This window comes from Clupea harengus, chromosome 4, assembly GCF_900700415.2.
Source record: "Clupea harengus chromosome 4, Ch_v2.0.2, whole genome shotgun sequence".
Classification (NCBI taxonomy): Eukaryota; Metazoa; Chordata; class Actinopteri; order Clupeiformes; family Clupeidae; genus Clupea; species Clupea harengus.
This window is the reverse complement of record NC_045155.1, coordinates 14,726,142-14,745,078: the sequence shown is the minus strand read 5'-3', so window position 1 is coordinate 14,745,078 and position 18,937 is coordinate 14,726,142. Positions and strand designations below refer to the sequence as shown.

The 18,937-nt window shown below is 46.1% G+C and overlaps 1 protein-coding gene across 6 annotated transcripts in view; it reads left to right on the top strand.

Moving 5' to 3' along the window:
- The first annotated feature begins 1,673 nt into the window (after window positions 1–1,673).
- agrn (agrin) overlaps window positions 1,674–18,937 on the top strand; it is a 204,148-nt gene continuing 186,884 nt past the window's right edge. For 3 of the 6 annotated variants that reach the window (XM_031566373.2, XM_031566369.2, XM_031566371.2), the window contains exons 1-2: window positions 1,676–3,419; window positions 4,677–4,938. In XM_031566373.2, the coding sequence (XP_031422233.1) occupies window positions 3,222–3,419; window positions 4,677–4,938 (460 nt within the window). In that variant the 5' untranslated portion in view covers window positions 1,676–3,221. Of the gene's footprint in view, window positions 3,420–4,676; window positions 4,939–18,937 lie in introns of all 6 variants that reach the window. The other 3 variants (XM_031566367.2, XM_031566366.2, XM_031566372.2) reach the window with 2 other exon arrangements.

Genomic DNA, 18,937 nt, shown 5'->3' with positions numbered 1-18,937 from the left:
ACAACTGAATTGCATCTTTAAATCTAAGCTGGTTCACTCTAGTATTTGCATAATTCTGCAACATCAGTTCCCGGCACAGCATATGAATGTATTTTAATTGTTGTAAAACCATCCTTGTTCTCTGCAGTGAATCGTTAAGGAACTCCCCCAATACAGCAAATCTGGCTCCTAAGCCTACAGTGTGTATGCTTGGTGTCCCAATCAGTGGCGGCTGGTGAATTTTTTTTGGGGGGGGCGCAGTTGGGCGGCGCGGTTAAGATAGCACTCCACAATAAGAAAAGAGTTTGAGTAGAATATTAAAAAAACAAAGCTTTATTTCAAGAACACACAGTGCTCAACACTATCCAATAACAACCATCAACAAACTGTAACTTTGGGAATGAGAGGTTCAGAGCAGAACGGTTTCAGAGGTTTACAGAATAAAACAGGTGCCCACACCCTCACATGAGAGGTTTAGAGCACAAGAGATTCAGAAAGAGATATCACATTTTACATTGGGTGTTTGACAAGAGTAGGCCCCACTACTTGTAAAGAAATTTAGCACTCCTCTCTTTCAAGTTGGCAAATCTCACTAACTTTTCCCTCACAAGAGCCAGCATACAGTCAAGAAGTTCATTCTGGACTGTTTTGCATGTTCCCAACAGTCGCGCTCTCGAGATGCTCTTTCAGTGCACTGTCAGGTGAGGCACCGACGTCCACCAAGCCACGGAATATCCCTGGGTTATCCGAGTTCTCGCTCTCATCATGACCACGCAGGGCCAACTCAAATGCACCACAGAACTTCACAGTCTATTATTCTTGAGAGAATGTGTCTGTTTTTCCTTAATTCTTCATTGTGTTTTCGAATGCCAATTCGGTACCCTTAGTCGAGCTGCTCTGCTATACCCAGTCTTCCAAAGAGGCTTAGCTTCAGGCTGTTAGTTAGATGGCGGCGGCAAGATTCGTGCTTTTTTACATTTATCGTTGAAGTGCTTTAGATCCCTCATCCCCGTTGCAGTCCAGATTGTTTCAGTCCCAGGACTTTAGAACAACAGGCAGGGGGAACAAAAAAAAACGCATCACTCACTGAACAACCAGCTAACCAGCTCCGGTTAGCATACAGGCTTGAGGAGAAGCTACGGGTGTACGTCCTCCCGCGGTCGATGCTCTGCTGCTGCATTTTTAAATACGGACGTTCGGGTCCCATGTCTTTCAGTCTCTTCTTATCGACATCTGATCGTCGATTGAAAGGTGTTTCACGAAGAGATACCACAGAGTTTTCAGTCGCCATACTGACAGAATCAAAGTCTCTGCTAGCTACGTTGCTCACGTAGATACGTGAGATTTATATGGGATGTGAGGGAATGATAAAGGTCTCTGATTCGACGAATAGTCCAGTCGCGTTGAAATAAGAAACGATGTCATTGGTTAGGGCGCAAAATGTTGCGCCCCAGGATCGAACTTTCATCCGCCAATGAGAAGCTGTCCTTGCTCAAATGTTTCAGAAAAGTATGAGAGCGCCCATTCATAAACTTCCATTTGGCCGGTGCCCCTCCAGGGAGGAGGGGCTTATCTCAGTGATAACGAATGGCAATATATTATATTTGGTCACATTTAAGTGGTTGTTGACAGGGGCTTACGGTCTCCCACACACATTTAACGCGTTAACACAGTACATTTCTTATTTTAATTGTTTGGTATATAATGTTTTTTTTTTTTTATCTCAAAATTTTAGGAGGGGCTGCGCCCTTGCGCCCTGTATTGACGCACCGCCATATCAAAACAATAATTGCGCCTGCTTCATGGATCAGCATTTGACTGACAAAATGCCTGTGTCAAAGTCTTTTCAGAGTCAACGCCTTGTTAAAGCCTGTTTACATTTGATTTTTTTTCCACAGAGGGGGATTTTTTTCACTGTGGGTAGTGGAGAGCTGTCAGGCACTTTGGTGTTGCTGGGACATGATTCTTCATGTGATTTAGAGAGGGCTACAGAGCAGACAGCCTTGCTGACAGCACTGGTTTACATATTGCGGATTTCAAGTGTTTATTTGTGGCCGTCCAGATATTTGTATGTATCCCCCCCAAAAGTATTGGGAAACCATAGTTCCTTTGTGTGCTTGTTTTTAAACTCCAGATCCCAGAAGAAATAACAATGTTGCAGCAAAGATATATTTCTCAAATGAGGTAAATTACAAAGAGTGCTGCTCATGTGGGTTGCTCCGTGCTACCTTGGAGACAGAGCGAGACTAGTTGGGCGAGGAGGAGAGGCGGAAGGAGTAGGTGGGAGGAGGTCTTCTCTTTTTCAAAATTATGAAATTTGTGTAATAGCCTGAACTTGAGTTGAGTTCGTTTAAGCATGGGACTTTCTTGCTTTCTGTCTGGAGGTGTATTTCCATTAAAAAATCGCGGATAATTTCTAGAAATGTCACATCTGTCGGACTGTGCATAGCCAACCCTGTCATTTTCCAAGAATAGATGAATGGTTAGTGAAATTACAGCTTTTAAAAAGTGGAAATTTACGCACTGTCTGTTTTGGACAGGGATCTGCAAAAAAAAAAGCAACAAAAAAAAAAAACACACACACATGGGAGCGTTTATGGATTTCGAACATTAGAATCCTTAAATGGGCGACATCTTTATTATTTTAGGCTGTTCCGGTGAAATTATAGTTTTGGAGCAGTCATCATACTCTCACAGGCAAATTAAATCTTAACATACTAAAATAAATCCGTTTAGGACAGAAAACATCCATGCATATCATGAACCCGGCAATTCTGACATTGCCCTTCATTCTTGTCTGAGACACCACAACTCCCTCTTGCCCGCAGGAGTCAGCAATTTCCACAGTGCGTCGAAGGCGCGATTTCTCCAAAGGGTGGCGTTTTACACCAGTTTGGGGAGTTGGTCTACGCACCCGCTACCCCCGTCTGGTCTTATCAGCAATTCAGATGGCATGCAAATCAGCAGCGTCCCTCTGAAAGAGTGGAGTGTGAGAGGGGGTGAGTGGTGGTGTAGCGCATTCCTTGGGAAAGAATCCTGCTCCTTTCTTCTTTCCCCACCGGCTTACCGCGAAGTAGCTTGCGCACCAGGCGCATGAGGTTTAGACGCAACAGCATTAATTTTACGGACTGCAGGGAAGTTGGAAGAAAGTAAACCTCACCTCAAAGCCGGATCATTGCTTTGTTATTTAACTGCTACAGTCGAGAGATTTTGCCACAAGTTAGTGATCCGTTTTTGTGATCATGGGCACACAACGGAGACAGACTATACACTTGTATGGGTGGACAATCCTTATTGTCGCTGTTTTGTCTCAGCGTTGTCATGGAAGTTGTCTGGAAAAAGAGCTTCAGAGCCGAGAAGAAGAGGCAAACATAGTTTTAACTGGGACTGTGGAAGAAATAATGAACATGGACCCGGTGCACAATACGTATTCTTGCAAGGTAAGAGTGGCGACAGTCGGGCAGTTGTATGGGTCATTTCCGTATTCAGTGCACACAATAAATAACTATTAGAAGCCGGGGTTGCAAAGTTCACATTCATGATGAAGTGATGAAGCATATTGCTATTTTCCCGCATGCAGCCCAATCAACCAACTGAAGCCGTGGTAGTCATTACAGTGGTTTATCGACTTCACCAAATTCACCTGTCAGAGGGAAATGGACACCTGTCAAATTAGTTCGATGTTTGTGTTCAGATAACATTTCACGCTTATGCTGTTTATCAGTTTGGTATTGCTGTGCATCGCAAATATAAATTGCGCTTTAGCAGGTTACATCAATCAGGACCGCGCTTCATACAATACCTACAAAGGTTCCCAGTATTAGCCCACTGGAAAAATCCAAAATAAGCTGACATCATGATCCACTTGCATCAACTCCAGTTGATGACTGAGGTTTTGTTCAAGACATGGCATGTAGCTAGATCGAACTGACTCCAAGCGACTAAAGCATACTTGAGAATGTAACCTAGTTAGGGGATTGTATTTCCTCTCAATTACCCATATCCAGTTACTTGATTGAATAAATGTGGCAGAATTAAAACTGCATGTTCTCAGTGTAGCCAAAATGCAGTGTAACTTTCCGCTGTATTTAATCATTATGTTATAATGTTGGTATAAGCATTGCCAATGCGTAACCTGAACACACGAAATTGAAAATCTCGTAGATACTTGCACTTGTTGCTAACCACACCAGAAATAGGAAGTGACGCACTAAATTGTCAATAAATCGTTTAGACTTGGACACCGTCCTGTTATGTCACGATCTACACCCTCAAAAGCAACCAGAGCCAACACCGTGAAACTAGTTTTTATTTTTTTTATTTTTAAATAAGCCTTGTATTCTCTTTCTGGATTGTCACGCTCAGTTTCGTTCTGTTTAGGCATTAGTAATCTGTCTCACAGCTATTTCCCAGTCGCACTGCATCAGATTTAGGCAGCATTATAAAAGGGCAAGGTAACTGTTTGAATGTACACCTAATCACTGAGTGCACATATTCATAAGCTGTGCACAGTTCCAAAGCTCAAACTAAGTATGTAGCTGTTTATGTGCATGTCTTTGTTTTTCCTTCAGCAGTTAAACTTGACTCAGTGATTTCAAGGGGCATGACATAGAATAGGCCTATTATGTCAAAAATGTTAAACAATCCTCCCAACCGTTTTTTCCTCCATCTTCTCTCCTCTTGACTGCCTTGCCAAGGTGAGGGTCTGGCGTTACCTGAAAGGCAAACCAATGGTCAATGGGGAGATCCTGCTGGATGGTGGCAACAAGGTGATGATTGGTGGCTTCGGGGACCCTATCATCTGTGACAACCGGGTCTCCACGGGCGACACCCGCATTTTCTTCGTCAACCTGGCACCTGAGAGCATGTGGCCTTCCCACAAAAATGAGTTGATGCTGAACTCCAGTCTGATGCGGATAACGCTGCGCAACCTGGAGGAAGTGGAAAATCACGTGGAAGGTATGTGATATATCGGCGGCTCTCACGTCATGATAGCATTCTTCTCTTCGGTCACGCAGTGACTGACACAAAGGGAAATCAAGAGCTCACAGCTCACTACAGACCACTTCTGGCCTAGTGGAGTTATTCACAAATGCATACACGCTAAGGATATAATGAATCAAAGTCTGTGTCTAGGTCTGCTTCATATCGCAGAGAAAACTACAGAAAATCATCAGTGTTTGTACTCATCTTGTATAATTTATGTGATACCGGGATTGTGACAAGGCAATTTGGTGTTTTCGGATATAACTGAATAACTTTGTCAGGGGTTGTTGTGACCTGAGCCATTACTGCTATTACCACAGTATGACTACTATTAGAATGGTTGTGTGTTTCTTAGAGAAGGTAGATACTGATTCGCTGATTTACGGTAGTATGGTGTGCCAGCTCTGGTCTCCAGGCAGAGTGACCGACTTAGGAGGGTTTCAGCCCCCTGAGGGGTATGGTTTTATGAAGTCAAGAGGAGAGCTCCTAAAATCTTAACACATAACCTCCAGCTTTGAGCCTTTTACTGCTATCAGAGTCTCCCACACTCTGCCACATTTGCCACTTGTTCTCACCTTTTAACAGGCAAAGTGTTAGCGCAGTAAAAAGGCCCAGCCAGTACGCTTCTAAATTTATCCACGCTGGCCTGCAGAAGCAGACAGGGAGCAGAAGGAAATGGACATTAAGACAGAATGAATAAATTAGGCTGGTCCACACTCAGAAATATGCCATCTTAAAAATAGTTTTGCGAGTGGCTTCCTGAGTTTGGGTGGGATAGGACAAGCAATCTATTTAAACCAGCTGCAGCCCCAGATTTCCAAAAGTATTTCACAGTAACAACAAAAAAAATAAGAAAAAGGAAAAAAAAAACATCACAAAACTAAAAACTTTGGGGGCATGGATGCATGTGCTCTGCCCAGCTTGAAGGGAGGCAGGACACCACTGTAGCAGTCACACCACTCGCAGACATGCCATAACATCTGCTGTGTGTGCGGGACTGATTCTGAGCCATTGTGCCAGTCAGACTGAGCACGCTGCAGCTCAGTCCTTGCCTGCTCTTAACAATGCTGGCAGCCATTCAAAGTGAGAGTCTACCACACATACTGTAAGCCAGCATGGAGACCAGAGACAGACAAAATTTAGAGCATGGAGCTCTCTCTCGCACTGTGAGACAGTGGACCAATCAAAGCGGCCCAGGGCCCCAGCTCAGCACTGGTCCATTCTTCCCTTCTCTCCGCTTGGGAGGTGATTCAAATGGCCCGAGCTCGTTTGCAATGTTTAGTAGAATTTGGCACAAACATAAAAATTCCTCTGCTTGTCTGTCCAGGCACGAAACGGTCTTTGGCTAGTCTTTACGTTTATCCTCTGTTTTTCTTTTCTTGTGCTTTGGAGTGAAGACTTTCTTGGCTCGGTCGAATACTGCTTAGTGTATGCACCCTTGTTGTGGTTTGCTTTAATTTGAAGTGGTTCGTTTAAGAAGCCATTTAGCGGAGTGCCATATTTCACAGGAGCGTATAAAAGGCTAAGTGCTATGCCCCTGAAAACAAATGCTGTTGTCATCGCCTGGGATAACATACCCTGCTGGATGAATTGCACTCTTTTTTTCACTGTCGTCAACCTCAGATTTATCTCCAGCACAAAATACATTATGTAAAAGTTAAAATGTAAAGAGTTAAAATAGTAACAAATGTATCACAGCGTATCAGATGAACACATTATGGGGTTACCATATCTGTAGATTTGGCCCCATGAAAAAATCTCTACTTTTTTGTCACGTTCATACTACTGTTCATTTACTTTGGCTCATCGTGAATGAGGTGTCATGCCATAATCAGGCTATGCATCACTCTATAAAGAATAAACTTCTTGCCTTCGTGGCATTTAAAAAAAAGGGTTTTGGGTTGTATCCAGGTCTTGTACAGACGGCATGAATGAGATAGGCCGTCTATGGTGGATAGTGCAGCGAGAACAAGACTGTACCTGTCGGGGAGAACAATGTATCCTCTTCTCTCTCCTCACCTCTGACAGTTAGATAGCAAGGAAAATTTCAGGGATTCTTTGGAAAGGTCAGGAGCAGCGCTGTCAAAGTCTTTGTCAAGAGGCAGAAAAAAAGAGCTTTGTGTTTTCTTTGTCACCACTAATGATGAGATTGGGAGGGGTGTAGAGATGTGGAGAAAAAGAGGAGTGTGTGTCTGTGTGAGAGAGAGAGAGAGAGAGAGAGAGAGAGAGGAGAGAGGAAATTCCTGATACAGGTGTGGGCTGGAATGCCGAGGATGTTTTGCTTGGCACTTTGTGCCTGGAGAGTGTGGCCAAGTCTCAGAAGAGACACCTCCAGGCATCGCATTCTCACTCTCCTCCAGCAGCCTGGAGTGCCACAAGCCACTCAGATCCTTACGTGCAATCACTTAGCTAATGCTTTCATCTCCTAAAGTGCTGTGGCCCCAAGGCCTATTTACTTGGGCCCTCAGTAAATACGCTCAGTGAAAAGTGTCCTCATTCTCACCTCCTTCCCAAACTAAGCCAGTTGGTTATCCATCAGTTACCTGTTGTTTGCTCTGTCTGTTTTGACTGTCAAGGCACACAGGGGCACAATAAATCAATGAAAGGATAAATGAATAGATCCACCTGAAAGAGACATGGATTTCAACATCAAGTCAAACTAAACGTTTACTTATTTGGCAAAGTTGGCAAGTGAAGACTTGTTGTGCCATTCCTTTTGTTGGTGGCCATGTTTGCATGTATGAACTATGTCCCTAACACTCAACAGAATCAACCACACTATTGTCAGATTATATCTCAGGTTGTGGATCAGAGACATCTGTTGAACAAGGGGATTTTAATATTAGTATTGGGGCAAAAATCCTCTGACAGGAACTGTACTGCAGTTGCAATGAAAATGGGCCAAGTGGATAAGAATTTGGCTTTTGTTTCCCGTGGTAATGAATTCTAATGTAGATGTTTAATGCATGCCAGTAACAGGGAAAATAGGGGTAGAGGGGATGGGGGAATGAATGTGTGTGTGTGTGCGTGTGTGTGTGTGTGTGTGTGAGAGAGAGAGAGAGCGAGAGAGAGAGAGAGAGAGAGAGAGAGAGAGAGAGAGAGAGAGAGAGAGAAAGGAAGCCCGTGCCTTGATGGAGAGGCGTTGAGCGTGTGGGTAGATGCTATCGCACCCAGTCTGTTCATCAGCTGCTTTTGTTTGGACTCCACTTAGTGCCAGCAGTCATCCCACCCCGTTCCGTCACAGCAGCCCAACAAAGGTGGTTTTATTTTGCTGTTCGACATCCATGTGCACACTCCTCTGGCATGTTGTGAGATCTCTCCGTCCCTCTCTCTCTTCAGCCCCATCTCTCTCTCTCTCTCTCTCTCTCTCTTTCTCTCGCTCTCTCTCTCTCTCTCTCTCTCTCTCTGTGTCTCGCTCACCCGTGTGTGAGGGATGGGGCCCCGACTCAGGTTCTGCCTGTAGTGTCAGAGGCCATTAGCTTAGTGCAGGGCGCTGGGGTTCCCGGGCTGTCAGCAGGTGGTCTGGGGGTAATGATGAGCACGCAGGCTGTTCTGTGGAATGCTCTGCGTGTTTGAGCTAAGGGTGTCCCTCGGCGGGGCTCCACACAGGGCCCAGGCCTCTGGGAGCACCCGGCTTTGTTCCAACTGTTTGTGCAAAGAGGAGAGGCCTCTCAGGCCTGTGATTTCACTCTGCATAGACACACACAGGCACACACAGGCACACACACACACACACACGATAGCCAGGCTTGGCTGTGGTTCCTGACTGAGAAGGTAATGATTGATAGATAAGGCGTAATGGACAGGAACCGGGTTTCCTCTCCTTCATGTTTCCTTGTTTCCCCCTTGATTTCTGAATAGAGTATGCATGAGAATTATTTCAATGGGGACTTCTCACAGACATAGAGGCTTATTGAATGTATTTGTCTAACCTGATCTAGAAACTGGCCTGGGGATTTCAAAATGCATTTCACAGGATGTCCAAAATTGCTAACTTGAACGAAATTGTGAGGCTTCATGTATTGGCTCATGAGTCGTATGGAAAGCTCATGACACTATGACCACATGTCAGCAGGTTTGTCTTCTTCTTTGTCGTCTTGATATCCGTCTTCTTCGTTTTTCTTTAACACTCTTTAGACTTCTAGGCATGTGGGTGTTCTGGTCAGACAGAGGGAACAGATTATAGACTGAAAAAAAAAAACTAGAACTTTTTTTACGGTGCTCATATATCCGTAGCCTTTTTACGTGTGCCCGTGAGAGGGGAGGACAGTTTTCATAACAACCAGCAAAAGTCCAGAAACACTCCTGTTGCTCCACTCATACTTTTGAATGTGCCCGTGGGATTCGTGTCGGTATTACATCTAGTCACGCACAAATGCCTCTTTGTGAGAGGAGCCGCGGGGGGCCAGTAATCCCCACTGGCGAACCCTCAGACCTGGGCATCTCACAAGAAGGTTTTGTGAGGATGGTGGTGGCGGGTGAAGTACTTGGGGTGGAGTGGGGTGGGGGAACAGGAGAGTGCAGGGCACTGGCAAGGAGATTCAGAGACAGAGGAGAAAGAGGGGTCGGTGGAGAGGAGATGATTGGAATTTGGGAGGCAGAGTGAGGAAAGAGGCCGAGAAGTGTACCTGCGTGCCAGCTACCTACCTAGTCTCAGGATTTATGAGATTTTTTTGGGGGGGGATTTTTAATCAAAAAAAGCTGAATGCGGGACACCTGTTTGGAATGCCGATGAAGGCCTCAATGACAAAGCCTTGGCAGACTAAGAGGGACAAAGAGCAAAGAGCCCTTGCCTTAACCTTTCACTTTCACTTCACATATGCCCTGAGCTGTCCCCAAATCCACATGTCCACTGCTGCTGTTGGGGAAGTTGCATTACTTGGCCAAAATCCTCTGCTAATGCGTCTGATCCAGCCCCTTGTGAGAAGAGCTACTCTTGTATGATGGTCATGGCTTTACTTTGCAGCAAGAAACTTGAACTAGTTGTTATGTACGATACTGGATTGATCCCATCTCTATTTATAACCATTACAATTGAGGGACGTCTCATTACACAAGTTGGGAATGCACCTCCATTCCAGTGTACCACCAGTGGGAGAAGGAGACTTGTTGGTCCTGAAATGCACATGTTCAGGGGTTTAGTCATGAGCTGAGTAATGAGAGAGTTAACTTCTTGAGGACTTTGTGTGTGCTTTGCTGCTTAAGCCTGACTTCCTGGGAAATACCCAACCTCTGCACTGTACCTGTGTCAGGCTTTATGCGTCAGGCTATGCGCAGAGCCTTGAATTCAGCTACCGCTGAAACGAAAGACAGAAAAAGAAAGACAGAAAAGAGGGAGGGAGACAGAGAGAGAGAGGTGTGAGATGCTTTCAAAGACATGATTAAGCTCTGCTTTTAGAGAGGAAATACAGATTTGGCCACCGTGCTCCCAAGGCTTGAACGAGCAGTGAACTGGAAAACCTCTCGGATTCCAGACACAAAGGGGCGAGCGGAGACGAAAGCGCCGGGCTTTGTGGGATACGCGTTCCTTGAGATCCGTGACAACATTCCAGCCCGGATCTAGCGTGAAAAGGGGTGCACAGCTGTCGTGGTCAGTGTGGCTAATCACCAGCCGTGCCAGTCCCAAGGTCACCGGTTCTGTGCTCTAGCCACTCAATGGGAGAGGGCTAAATCTGTGAATCAGGGTTTGGTCACATCTTTGCTGATAGTCATCGGCCGGCCCCTGTGAGTAATATCCTTTGGATTAGTCAGAGAGTTCCTCATAAACAGTGAGATATAACACAGATAAAAGCACGTGCTTCGAATTTCAATTACAAAAGACAATCCGAAGAATGAATTGGAAGTCTGACTGCCACTGGTGTGTCTCTAAAGGGACGAGGGAGTGCGATAGTTGTTTTGCAGTTGGGCGTTGAGTTTGTGTCAGGGACCAGGGAAGTTGGTGTTTTGCTTGAGTGCCATAGAAAGCGGGACTGTAATTAAATGGCAGTGGGGGGAGGCATTTGGGAACTGTCTGGGAAGGTTCTGTCAGACAGATGAAAGGCAGCGGGCCGTCATGGATGAGAACCGCTTCCTTTTACGTGAGTGACGGTGTGTCCTCTAAGTGATCTGAGGTTGCGGTTGCCTGTTGACAGACCGGACCTGTGTGTGTGTGTGTGTGCGTGTCTGTGTGTGTGTGTGTATGTCTGTCTGTGTGTGTGTATGTGTGTAATGCTTAGGCTATGTGGGGGATGTGCGATACAATCTTGTCAAAAATAATGAATACCCTCACACGCCCAGACTATTTCTCAGTTCAGTAAGCGCATCTGTTTATGAAGAAAACAAACATGGCAAAGCACAATGAAAATGAATGTCTGCTCTTTTTTTGACAGCGAAAACATTGCAAGGAGGGGAAGAAAAGAGATTGTGAGGAATGGGGCGGTTGCACAAGGGGCTGGGCTGGACGTATCTCATAAAACAAACTGGCCTCTGGTCAAAAGTTCATTCAGGGATATACAATGCATTTTGACTCTGTTTGCTCAGTTAACAAGACCCCGGTGTGGGGAGCTGAGAGTCTATGTGGGCTTCTCGGCAGGTTGCGGCAGTAAACGACTACCCAGGGTGCAAAAGAGAGCAGGAAAAAGGGAGAAGAAGAACTCATGGTAATGAAGTCATTCAGATTTCATTCATTCTTCTCATGCTGAGGTATGGAAACGGAAACAATGCCTTTAGAGATTAAGTCACAGCGCTGAGGCGTGTGCGCTTGCTCTTGATAAATATTTAAAGAGGGCCTGCTGTGTATGGTTCTAGTTCTTGTGTATGTGTGAGTGAGTGAGTGCGTCAGTCAGTTCAAGCCCTTAGTGAACTCTTGCACTTAGAAAAAAGCGTGCCGTCTCCATAGCTCCACCTGCCCTTAGTTCATGCACTGTGTAGTGTCTGAAATGGAGATTGGCTGCTGCCATGTTGTCCTGATGATGGCGAGATGACTGCCACCATGAGAGCCGGTGTGCTCCCTGCCTCTTCCCCCGGCAGATGTGGAATGCACTGGAGCGTGTGTGGCGGTTGGCTGAGCCTCTTGTCAGCCCAGTGTGAGCTTCTCCAGACTCGCCTGTATCTCCAGGATGTTGATGCTGCTGTTTGCACACAGTGGGGTGCTCCCTGACCCCCCCCCCCCCCCCCACTCCCAAAGTCCTCAGAGAAGCTCATGGAAAGATCCGGACCCTTCTTCCCGCACTCTTCCCCTCTCTCCTTCATCTGTCTTGTCTCTGTCGCTTCCGCCACACTCCCTGTGACCACGGCGCAGGGAGCGACCCCTTGTGACCTCCGCGTGGAAGGTCTCCTCCCTCCCCTCTCTTCTGCGGGTGGGCTGCATGGCCACCGCTCTCGGCAGAGGAGCTCTGCGTTTGATCCAGCTGGGGCTGGCTCAGAAAGGTTAAGACGCTCTCCTCCGCTTCTTTCCCACACTCCCTTCGCTGTGTCTGTGTGTGTGTGTGTGTGTGTGTGTGTGTGTGTGTGTGTGTGTGTGTATGCCATGTAGTCAGGCTGCTCCATATACCTGTAATTATGGAGGAATCCAGGGCAGTAAACCTGCCAGTGTAATAACCACCAGGTGCACCCCCAAGTCCCAGTGAAGCACAAAAGAGGACTGACCTAGTTTTTTTCCCTCCTTCTTGAGTTTCTCAATTAAGGCTTCTGACAGGCCTGGTATTATACTTGGGCATGGCCTTTAGAATGAAGCTGTAATCCATAATGTTGGGTTTGCCTGCCTCTCTAGGCCCATATCTGTGGCCCTTGGCATTAGGCTCGAGCTGGTTTATATAAAGAAGAGTGTGTAAGGTTCAACAGAGGGGTGTTCGGAGGTGTCCTGTCTGAATGAGGAAAGCGGGCCGCCGAGGTTGTCTGTGGTCGCTGCTCCAGAGGGTTGGCAGAGGGCTCCTGTGCTGCTGAGGAATGTGACACTCCTCTCCTCTCCTCTCCTCTCCTCTCCTCTCCTCTCCGAGAGGTTTGCCTCTGGCCCTTGAGCCGTGAGATCTGCCCGGCTCCAATGAAGGCAGCCAGTGATCCTGTTGTTTTAGTTAACAATGGCAAGGAAGAAATGGCTTTCAGAGGCAAATGGAGATAGCTCGCAATGACACCTATCGCTATGACACCCCCCCATCAAATAGCACACAGATACACTTACACATACACAAAGAACACACACGCATAGTTTTTATATATATGGATGAACTGAAAGGACACCTCTGTGTTGTCTTTCACATGAGAGGGTTGATTTTTACAGCACCCATATGCACTGATAATCACTCTCATTATCTCTGGCTATCTCCTTTCTTAATCCCCGGTGTCTCTGTCTGTCTTTCTTTTTCTGTCCTTCACACTCGCACACAATATGGTCACACAGATACACACAACCCTTATGGTTTCTATATACACAGACCCGTGAATGGAGTTGTGCGCTTGATACCAGAGATCTGTCATTTCTCACTATAGTGGCCAGGAAGGCCATCATTGCCCCTCTGATTACGCATCTAAAGCAGGGGAACTGTGGTTAGTTACTTGTGTGGTTACACGCAAGTTTGGCTACACTAGTGTATTGTCCGTCTCTTCAGAAATGCCTTTTAGTGTCTTTGAACACTTACATGAACACTTAATTTGAAAGTGTTTCAGAATGCCATTTCCCACACAAACACAACTTTATTTGACTCAAGCACTCAAGTATAATTCAAGCTACTATTGAATAGCAGAGTGAATATTACAGATTGTGTTTATGGTATGTGTGTGTTTTTAGAGGTGTGAATCTTCACTAGCCTCATGATTTGATTTGATTTGATTTGATTTGATCATGATTCGATTATAAAACGATTCTCGATGCATCACGATGAATCTTGTCCTTCATGTTTTTTATTTATAAATACAAATTTTCCCTTTAAACCTTTTTATGAAACAGTTGTTGGTAAAAATGAGAAACACTCACATTACATAAAAAACATAGAAGATTACCCAGCAGTAGGCCAATGTCTAAATGCTGAATATGTTATAACCTACTGCATTGTAAATACAACTTCTATTAGGCCTACAGGATAATTCAGTTACTGCCCTTTATAACAAAAATATATAAAAACATTTTATAAGGTCAAATATCAAGGTAGTATGAACAGAAATTCACATGTGGGCCGATCTGGGGTAAATACATGTAAAAACTATTGAAAGAACTGTGGATTGTATTTGGCTAATAGGACACTTCAGGAAGTGGTAGCAAGTAGGGCTACTGACATTAAGCTATGTAGCAAATTAAAGCTATGTGTTCATTCATTGATGTGGCGATTAAACAGTCACTGTAAAATGCGTTTAAAATATGATGCAACGTGTAACTGTACCTGGCTGCATTCTGAGTGGATTGTGTGCATGTAGTATGTATTCAATAAGTTGTACGTTTTCAATCACTGATATCTATGGTGGTTGCAGTCGAAGGATTTCTTTACATTGACTGTTCTTGGCTAGCGTCACAAGACCCTAAAGAACATGTAATATTACTTGTAGTGTGTATTACCATTGCTATCTGTAAATCAACTTTTCATCCATCATTACAACTGCAGTGAAATGGGTCGGAATGAGCTGTTTAAATTCCTTATGCATGCAGTATTATTTAATTTTATTAAACATTTAACGTTGGCATCACGATGCATTGATGCAACAATCCTTTTCCCCAACTCTAGTGCGTTTGTTACACTGTTTTGAGATGGTGTTGCGATGACCTGCTGTCTAAGTGGCTCCAGAGCCCTGGTGAAATCAGGGGCAGTAGAGAAAGAGATTAGAACTAGAGGACAAGGCCACCTTGCTCTCTCACTCTCTGTCTCTCTCTCACACACACACCCTCGGCCTGCCTTCTCTATCTACGTGCTTATGTATTTTATTATCCATGCAGGGATGAAGTCATAAAGTCATTGCGGGGGCAGCCAGGGAGATGTTAGGCCATCCTCTCTCACTCTCACGTTTCAAGATCCTTGAGTCCTCCGTGACGTCTGCGTCCCGCCTCGCCTCTGGGCTGCCTGTGTTTTCTTAGCCTACTTCATGTGTACTACGTCTGTCCAGCTGTTCAGGAAGCCCCCCCCCCTTCAATATGGAGCCTCCCTTCATCTCTTCATCAGGGGGAGTGGAAGAGCACAAGAGGATGAGGCTCAGACTGTCATTGTTTATAAATACTCAAAGACACACTCAGATTTGTTGTTGTAGACAGAAGTGGACTTGAACAGTTAAAGATGGACAAAGCCTGTCATTGTCTCCCGCGTAGCTCCCGTGCTTTTCCTCGCTGGTTTTTTCGCTGTGTGGCAAGGGCCGGCACAGGAAAGGCTGATTCAGATTTCAGCTGCAGGCAGGCGGGCTCCCAGTGCCTTAACTGGGACAAGGGGAGTCCTGGAGCCATTCGCCTGAAGGGATGGCTGGCATCAAAGAGCACTGCCAGGAGTCTGGCAGACCTGCAGTGGGCACTGCATCTTAAGTCAGTGGCGCTGGGAAATAAAGACACAGTGCTCTTGGGAGAGCCTGACTGCATTCAGGCCCAGAATGGCTGTTTCAGCTTTTTTTTATTTAGAGTAAAGAATCATTCAGTGATTGGGCTCCTACTACACAGCTGAAGTGATGTACTTAGTCTGATTAGTGACTTTCTTGGAGAAGCAGTCATACTGTAAAACTGTGTGAACTTTGTGAACTTGTGGTGGAGTTAGAGGAGACAGAGTGAAGCAGAGAGTGGAGAAGGGAGAGAGCTTGAGAGATTGACGTAAAAAAAACTGAGTTTGAGCTCTCATGACTCATTTCTTAGTCACCTCAGGCAGTGTAATTCAGGACTTACTCAAACTGCACAGGAAGAGTGAGGAGGGAAAAAAGAGGTATTGCCGAAATGTTGCCCTGCAACAAGGGACAAGTTCTAACACAAGTAAATAGGTCTAACTCGATTGTAGAAAAATGTCATCCCGTATCTTTTCCCCTGGCATTTTCCAAATATTTGTTGAACGAGTATGGCACTGCCGTTTGGTTGACCTTTCACGTAAAACCACTGTCTGATTTTTGAAGGACATTTTTTCCTGACTCCCATCCATGCAAGACGACTCCCAATAACAGAGTCTAGCTCCAGTCAGTTCGACTAAGAGCCTTCGCCATGGATGCATAGCTAATATTTAAGCAAAGCTTCCCCGCGATGCACTCTCCGCACCTCTGTGAAGTCTGTGGGATTGGACATTACACACCACTGCCCTCTAATCCAGGGATGTACGGGAATCCTTTCAAAATTCCTGTGGAATCCCCCCCCGCCATCCCTCAGTTCCTCCCTGTCGCTATGGCGCCCGGGTCGGGTAGGTGCAGGCTCACCTTATCTGCTCGTATATCCGACAGCTCGGTAAATCAAGTCATGCCTTCTCCACGCCAGATTAGGTCGATCTGCCCTTGCGAACCCACCTGGGGCAGATCCACACGGGTCAGGTCAGAGGCAGGTGCGTGCGCGCTCCCTTGTCTTAAACTCCCATTTCCCAAAATGGCAAGTTCTGCAGAGTGGAGGGAAACAAGCCCTTCCTGAATGCCATCTCTGTGCCCCAGTCTTTAGGGGTTATGCAATGTTTGATTTAGCCAGGGTTGAATAGAGCAGCTTGGACAGGTTCAGTGGAAACATGGCTTAATTAGGAAGTCAAAGGGCTTTTTCGTGTATTTATTCTTTCTGGAAAAAAAGCTTTGTTGTGCTTTGATGGATTATTTTAAATGTCTAGCTGCTTTCCATGGTGTGGTGACACAGCGAAGCATGTTGGGACATGACCACTTGACAGCTGCCTGAGCTCAGTCCTCTATGTTATATGGGAGTGTTGAGTTGCTAAACTGCAACAGTTCTATATGCACAATGCTACAAACTTGCTATACGTCAAACAAGCACTTTAGGGGGATCCTTAGACCCCTACCATCTGTGTTTCTCCCTGCCTCCCTATTCTTTCTCTGTCTTTCTTCCTCTCTCTCCTTTCCTCGCTCCGTCCGTTGTTGTCTTCATTCTATTCTCAGGCTCCTTTTGCTTTTGTTTTTTGTTCGGAGGGTGGCAGGAGGAATGTGGCTTGGCTTCTGGTTTACAATGTGAGACAGATGACCTGGCTGGGGGACTGCAGGTTGACCCTGCTTGGGTTAGGGGGGAGGGGTGGCTGAGCAGGACCAACCATTCAGTTCTCAGGACCTTAGCCCCGGAGCCCAGCCCTTGGTGAAGGGGAAGAGGCAAGGAGAGTCATGAAGCCCCTTTTCCTAAAGCAGCGGAGTTAAGCTCCACATCAAGCCTCTTTAGTCATCAAAGATTTCTCTGATCATCAAAGCCTTCTTCCTCTCCTTACCTTTGGCGATTCTGCCGCATGTCAGCATGAAAGTGATTTGCTTTGTGATTTGGCACAAAGACGCAGTTGAAATATTGATAATTGTCAATGCTTTGCATCTCAAACAGTTTATTGTCTGATGCTTTGGCTGGGCTATGCCGGTGCGCAGGACCCAACTTGTTGTAATGTGCAAATTGCTGCTTTTGTGTTGTGTAGTAAATGTATGTATGTGTCTTTGTGTTACAGAGGCTCTCTTGGGCTCTGTGTAGATCTCTGCTGGTCTCTCTCTCTCTCTCTCTTTGTCTCTGCCTCTCCTCTTCTCTCTTTCACTCCCTCTGTTTAGCTCTTGCTCTGTCTGTGTAGATCGAGCTCACTGGCAGAATGCTGGTGGAATCTTGATCAGGGCGTATTTACATGGAGACAATGGAGTGAAGTTCAAGTTAGTCCTCCTTTCTTCTCCTCTCAGCCTGTCTCCTGTACCCTTCCCTCCCTCTCTTCTGTATCTCTCTTCCTTTTTTTCCATCCCACTCCCTCCCTCCAGTCTTCCTCCTCACTCTTGGTTTTTTGAGATACCCTCTTTACAGATGGCTCTTCTTGGGAAATAAAAGAATAATTGACCCGGTGTCGAGCAGAGAGCGCCCCTCTACAGTAGCCCAGACTGAAAGGGCCCAGACTTCATATCAGCAGTAGCAGGACGGGGCCCCTCACCCTCCGTGCCCACACACAGAGACACACACACACATAATGAACTCCTTGGCGCCCGCCTGCTCTCCGCCTGCCACTCAAACGCTCCATTCAGGGCTCGGCTGTCCTGTTCTCCCCCTCCATCTGTTTCCCTTCAGGCTCTTATTCAAATGAAAAATGAGCCGTCCAAAATAGGCTATTTTTTTTTACACCCTTCACCCCCCCTCCCCCAGGAAAAAGAGACTATATCTACCAGTTCAGACACCCTAGCCGAATGCAGGGAGGAAGCCTGCCGACACCCCTAAATGCTCCACACCTCGATCGAGTGGTTTAGACTCGCCGGATTGCTCGCAGTCCTTCAGGCAGGTGTTGTGTTTTCGATTTGCTTGCTTTACTCCCTCTGTCAGCTCACATGGAGGACCTGAAATCATATCTAGCCCACACAAAATATTTTCCTCTACTGTCCCCTGCCCTGATGAATCTGAAAAAAGCCCCCCCCCCCCCCACATGTATGTGATGTGTGTGGATATTGTCTTTGTTTATTCGCTTGAAGGCTCTTGTATTGTCCTACCATGGGGGCTTCACTCCCCACTGTTGTTTAATAGAAAAAGAAAAACAGATTTAGAGAAGATGTGATAAGATCCTATTTTCTGTCCCAGCCGAGGGGAATGGAACACGCCGTGTGGAGACTCATGAATGTTTCTTCCAGCCACCAGCGCGGAGTGACTCCCGCAATAATCGGAGCTCCCCAGAGAACGAGCGATCCCTTTTCATCTGGCGCTCTCCGTCCTGTGAAATAGCAAGAATGGAAATGTTGAAATAGCAGATGCCTGCGCTCGCCATCTCGCTCCCAGCCCCCAGAGAGCTTTCACAGCGCCCCGGCTCTCCACTGCCCGCCTCTCTGAGTGTCATTATCCCAAACTGAATCCAACAGTCTGCTTGATTTCTTCTCGGAGGTGATTACCAAGAGACACCCT